General features: G+C 41.9%; 1 protein-coding gene across 1 annotated transcript; it reads left to right on the top strand.

Moving 5' to 3' along the window:
• Positions 1-1,666: 1,666 nt before the first annotated feature.
• LOC149199321 (disease resistance protein Roq1-like) lies at positions 1,667-5,945 on the top strand. The gene is made up of 4 exons (XM_089402382.1): positions 1,667-2,357; positions 2,524-3,616; positions 3,778-4,137; positions 4,246-5,945. The coding sequence occupies exons 1-4, from the start codon at positions 1,801-1,803 to the stop codon at positions 5,860-5,862; spliced, it is 3,627 nt and encodes a 1,208-aa protein (XP_089258508.1). The 5' UTR covers positions 1,667-1,800; the 3' UTR covers positions 5,863-5,945.
• Positions 5,946-6,409: the final 464 nt, after the last annotated feature.

Genomic DNA, 6,409 nt, shown 5'->3' on the forward strand with positions numbered 1-6,409 from the left:
TAATAATTTAAGGCTTATTCGGAAGACTCTGTCCATGGCAATCTCAGGTGTGTCGCTGGGTGAACAGAGCAACAAGCCCCCTAGCGTTTAGAGTTGTTACCGTTAGCGGCTACAATGATACAGACTACAGTAAGTCTGTATAGCGGTCATGAGGAGAGCCAAGAAAGTAGCGACCGGAGCTACAAACTTCCAGCTCAACACAAAATCATAAACTCTACAAACCTTCCTTTTGATTTCGTTCTTCCAATAGCTTCTTTCGGACCATTCCCGCAACGCGTGATAGAGCTCCGCTTGAACTTCGGTCACGCCGCCGTAAAGGAAAGGTTGGCCCAGGTCGTGCCACATCTTGGCTGTGCACTCATCGTCATGATATTCTATCGTCTGCAACTTCATTGACAAAACAACACTGAACAGGGAATCAATATGCAAAAGAGCGGGCCGGCCTTTTTGAAAATATTTGAAATGACCGCGGGAGATACAGCTATGCATTTTTTCCGGTTGACGGAGCTCTGAAGGAATTCGAATGTGGTTGCTGAAATATGGATGAGCGCTGAATTTTGGCCGCTTGAATTCAAATTTGAATTCGAATTCATTGCATTGATTACGCTGAACCGTGGAGCCTCCCGGAGTTGGAGTACATAGGTCATGGTATCATGCATGGATATGGATCCAAAACATGCATTCAAAACTCTCGTTACGGTGCTGCCGCTGTCAGAGGGTGTACCTCCATAGCATTAACTTTGCTATGGAGGTGGAAATAGGAACTGCCGAATACGAGGCTCTTGAAGGGCCCACTTAATGCTTGTTGGGTTCGTTACAGGTGTCGGGAGGTGAGCGTTTGCGGGCTTCTAACATATTAAAATAAGATGAAAATAAGATAAATGGGCAGAAACTGACCTGACTTAGTGGAACGTCAATTCCATGTCTGCTTCACAGTTGGCCGTAGACCTCTGGAAATGTGAAAGATCCGGGTAAGCATCTTCCCTCTTGAATGGAGGATACGTGTCCAAGTTGCATTACAGGCAAGAAACTTAAGTGAAAATTCACTGTTGTAAAAAACCATGACAGTTGATCCATTGTGCACCCTACACGGAAAGAGAGTAGAGCAATACTTATTTCTCGGAAAAATACATGAAAGTGAAACCATTGTGGACCCCACGGAAAGAGAGTATACTGGAAGTTAATTCTGGGGAAATAAACATGAAAGTTAAACCCCACGGTTGAAGGAGAGTATAGTGAAAGTTAATTCTGGAAGAAAGCATGAAAGTTAAACTATTGTGGATCTCACACGCAAAGAGATGAAGATTCGCTGGACGCCGTTAACCGTGTGGACCCCACGCGGTTCATCGACGCCTACCATTGTGGATCCCACACGCAAAGAGATGAAGATTCGCTGGACGCCGTTAACCGTGTGGACCCCACGCGGTTCATCGACGCCTACCATTGTGGATCCCACACGCAAAGAGATGAAGATTCGCTGGACGCCATTAACCGTGTGGACCCCACGCGGTTTATCGTCGCTTGCAAGTTGCCACTGTTGTGTTAAAGTGAAAATATTTTTATTTTATTTTACTTCATTTCCGATGTATCCGGTGGTGATGCATAACGACGATATATATTTCTGGCCACTCCCAACCTCTCAACAGTATTTTCTGGTAGACTCCTAAATTCATCTCCACCATTCAGAGTTTCCCACTTTTTATTTCTATTTCTGTAACCATTTGGCATTCGCATACCCAACGCCTCAAAACCCACTCTGAAATTCAAATCGAAGATCAGCGTTATTCTTCTGCAACTACCATGGACGCTTCTGGCGCCTCCTCCTCTTCCACTGCTGCTCATCCCATCAATAATAGCGGCGTCGATTACAGGTGCGGTGTGTTTATCAACCACCGCGGCCCGGACACCAAGAAGACCTTCGCTAGTTACCTCTACCGTCGTCTTCTTATACATGGATTGAGGCCCTTTTTGGACCAGGAAGAATTGGAAGTGGGATCCAATTTTCCTACTCAAATAGTCGACACTATTCGAAGTGCCTCGGTCCATGTGGCCATATTCTCTACATCTTATGCAGATTCACCATGGTGCCTGCGTGAACTCGTCCTCATGTTGGAGTCCAAGGCTCCTATTGTTCCTATATTCTACCATGTCGACCCTGCTGACCTCAGGTGGACAGATCCGAAGAAAAGAGGAGTGTATGCTGAGGCCCTGAACCGACTCCAGATGAAGAAAACGGTCGACCCTCAAACTGATGAAGAGAAGCCACGTTATGACTCTGCTACTCTTCGAAAATGGAGAAATGCTCTTTCTACTGTTGCAGACATAAGTGGCTTTGATTTGTTGGGCAAGTTTAACGGGTAACACCTCCAACCCCAACTCCCTCTCTATGGATACAATATATAACATGTGTATGATGATTTGCCTGTGGTTTCAGTTATAAGTATATATAGCATGCACATGCATATGATGTTTCGGCTATGGTTTCAATTGCTTATTTATTTGGTTTTCTCCTTGACTTACCAGCGACGAGGGTCTGTTGCTAGATGAGGTCGTCAAACGTGTGGTGGAATTAATGGCTGTAAATACACAGTTGTATGTGGCCAAGAATCCCACCGGTTTACATGACAAAATTGAAGATTTTGAAGCTACAGTATTATCACAGCAACGCACAGGAGAAGTTCAGGTTGTGGGCATAGTTGGCTTAGGCGGAGTCGGGAAGACGACTTTGGCAAAACAGATTTTCAATAGAAAGCATTCAGAGTACAGCCATTCCTACTTTTTATCAGATGTAAGAGAAAATGCAAGAATCTCATTACATTCATTGCAGAGGAAACTTATGGAGGGTTTGTTTCATTTGGATCTGCAAATAGACAACATTCATCAAGGTACAGAGGTTCTTAGACAGTTTTTCTCATCTTGTAAAATATTCTTAATCTTAGATGACATAGATCATGTGAATCAGGTAGATGCGCTTTTACCAGAAAGAAGTTTCTTAGATAAGGATAGCTTAATTTTGATTACATCCCGGGATGAAGGTGTCCTAGCTAGGTCAGGGGTGAAAGAGTCATCCATGTATAGGTTAACAGGCCTTCCTTACCACCATTCGAAACAGCTCTTTTGCTTATATGCCTTCTGTCAGCCCTATTCACAACCAGGGTTTGAGGATCTGGTAAATAAGTTTCTAATGGCATGTGGTGGATTGCCCCTATCGTTAATAGTATTTGGAGCACTTCTCTCTGGATATAACGACAAATGTGATTGGGAGGCCATACTTCACCAATTAGAACTTCCAAAAGATATAAAGAATATATTAAAAGTTAGTTATGATGCACTTGCCAAAGAGGAACAACAGATATTTTTAGATATAGCATGTTTTTTTATAGGAGAAAAAAAGAATAGTGCAGTAACAGTATGGGAAGGATCAGGCTGGAAAGGTTCCCTGGGGTTTAAAAATTTGCAGCTCAAGTGCTTGGTAAAAGTGGACAGTAGAGATGTTATACATATGCATGATCACCTGCGTGATTTGGGAAGAGAAATTGCAGAAAATGAATTACCGCGCCGTCTTCGTTGTCGCACTGCCGGGAACATTAACGATTGGCTGCTCCAGCAATCATCTGTAAGTCCTCAGTCATTCAAACTTTTAAAATAGTAATATATTTTTTCCATAGAAATCTGTATACAGTTTTCAACTTCTCCATCGTTTCACATCTTCGAAATAATTAAATTTAACCATAGCAAGCTGTGTACGGTTTCTTAATTTCCCATCCCAATGAACAGGTTTTAGCCGAAGCACGAGGAATTAGGCTGCTTCCTGGAGAGCATAGCACCAAACAAGTGGGGACAAGCTCACAAATGTTGTCGTGGTACCAAAAGAATCGCCAGATGTTGGGGAACCGCGTGATGAAGCTTCGCAATAGCTATCGTTTTCTTGGTTTTGAAGTCATGAATTTGCAACTTGTTGAGACTGAAGGGCATCTGCTGGATGGTATTTTGCGTTTGCCCTCGCCAAATCTCATATGGCTTTCTTGGCGTGATTGTCCCTACACTTACCTACCTTCCTACATTTCAATGAAGAACTTGAGGGTTTTGAAAGTGGATGGGAGAGAACTGGAAACATTGTGGCAACGCAACTCGCAGGTAAATCTAAACGTTTTGATTTCATATTGGACCACAGGATCTCCAATGATTACTGACTGTTTTCTTACTTATATCTCTTTCTTACACTCGAAAAGCTTGATCTTCCAGGTACCTTTGCAGTTGGAGGAATTAGAGATTATTAACGCGACCCGTCTCTCGGGCATTCCAAAGTCCATAAGGCACCTGAAGCACCTGGAGAGGATCGTCATTCGTTCTCCCTTTCTTGCTAAATTGCCAGAAGAAATCGGTCATTTGAACTCATTGAGGGCGTTGGTGTTGCAGGCTGGTTCATTGAAATCATTACCAGACTCCCTTAGTAGCTTGACGAACCTTCACCACATGGACCTGTATGGTTGCATGAAATTGGAGAGGCTGCCAGATTCCTTCGGCAGCTTGACGAACCTCCACCACATGGACCTAACTTATTGCATGAAATTGGAGAGGCTGCCAGATTCCTTCGGTAGCTTGACGAACCTCCACAGCATGAACCTGTTTGAGTGCAAGAAATTGGAGAGGCTGCCAGATTCCTTCGGCAGCTTGACGAACCTCCACAGCTTGGACCTGCGGTGTTGCGAGAAATTGGAGAGGCTGCCAGATTCCTTCGGCAGCTTGACGAACCTCCACAGGATGGACCTGTCTGGTTGCAAGAAATTGGAGAGGCTGCCAGATTCCTTCGGCAGCTTGACGAACCTCCACAGGTTGGACCTGGGGTGGTGCTATCAATTGGAGAGGCTGCCAGATTCCTTCGGCAGCTTGACGAACCTCCACATGATGGACCTGTCTGGTTGCGAGAAATTGGAGAGGCTGCCAGATTCTTTCGGGAGTTTACCTAGCCTTGTATATTTTAATGCTTCGCGTTGTGATAATTTAACAATCTCAAGCGAAACATTTGGAAATATAAGAACCCTCCGGCATCTAGGTCTTTCCGGGTGTGAAAAAGTTGAAGTCTGGCCCACGCAAGTGGCCCATCAAAGGTCCCTGAAAACACTGCAGTTGACGGGCACAAATTTGAAGAAAGAATCGCCAGGTGTGATTGAACTCCCCAGTGACTTAGAAGTTCTGGGGATAGCAAACCGTTTGCTGGACACGGTGATGCCTTCGCTGGGTGACTTACGGAAGTTGAAGGAATTGGGTCTCGAGTATCGGCGGGAAGTGAAGTGTTTGCCGGCATCGCTTGAACGGCCGAGTCAGTTGAGATGGTTGAAAGTGGCTGCTTGTCCCATAATCCACACATCAGAGGTATTATCTGATGTAGTTGTATACCCCAACCTTCGATACTTCATATTAGAGGAGTGTATTAATGTGGTGGAGATTGGAACATTACCAAAGGCACTGACATATGTGAGTTTGGATAGGTGCTACAATCTGAGAAGTATACAAGGCCTTTGTGGTCTTCCAATGCTTCAAATCCTAGACATTAGAAAGTGTAACGAACTTCAAGAGCTGCCGAGTGTTAAAACATTGGTGTCCTTGCATGTAGGAGATTGTGAGAAGTTGAATAGCATTCGGGATTTGGCGCACCAAACAGAGCTTTGGAGCCTAAGTGCTTGGCGGTGCCCTGAGTTGGAGAAGCTGGAGGGAGTTGAATATTGTACATCGTTACGGTATTTTTCTGTGAATGGGTGTCATAAATTGCGATTGGGTGAGAAAGTAGTAGAGAGGCTGCGCCAGAAATATCCTATACCGTGGTTTCACTTGGAGGAACCAAATCGAAATCAAAATTGATTTTTTCATTTCGCAAGTTCGCAATTTAAAACAGACGGGCTTAAATACAATGATGCATGCTTGTAATATAAATATAAATGGTATTTTAATGGGGAAAGAATTGGAGTCCATTTTAGTACAAAAATATTGTATCGTGATGATCCTTTTGTATATTTTTTTAAATTTATATTTTTACCAAACATAAGAATTAATTATATGTTTTTTTAATTTTAAATATTAGAATTATAACATTAATGCGTTCTAAAAGATAAGTATTTTTTGCAATTAAAATATTTTGTTCAATAAAATTAATTAAAGTAGTATTTTTTGAATTAAATTAATCTATTTTATTATATAAATTTATTTTTAAAATATTTGTAAAATTTAAAATTTAAATATTAAATTAATATAATTTAAATGAAAATAATAACAATAAATATTTTTGAAATTATAAATATATGTTTAGCGAGTTTATATTTTTTTTAAATTTAAAATTAAACAAAAAGCTCATAAACATTAATAAAAATATTTATAAAGGTTACAAATTGACATAATCTTTTTAATAAAT

The sequence above is a fragment of the Pinus tabuliformis genome, chromosome 2_1 (assembly GCF_031772625.1).
Source record: "Pinus tabuliformis cultivar Carrire ecotype Pingquan chromosome 2_1, CPIR1, whole genome shotgun sequence".
In the NCBI taxonomy this organism is placed as follows: domain Eukaryota; kingdom Viridiplantae; phylum Streptophyta; class Pinopsida; order Pinales; family Pinaceae; genus Pinus; species Pinus tabuliformis.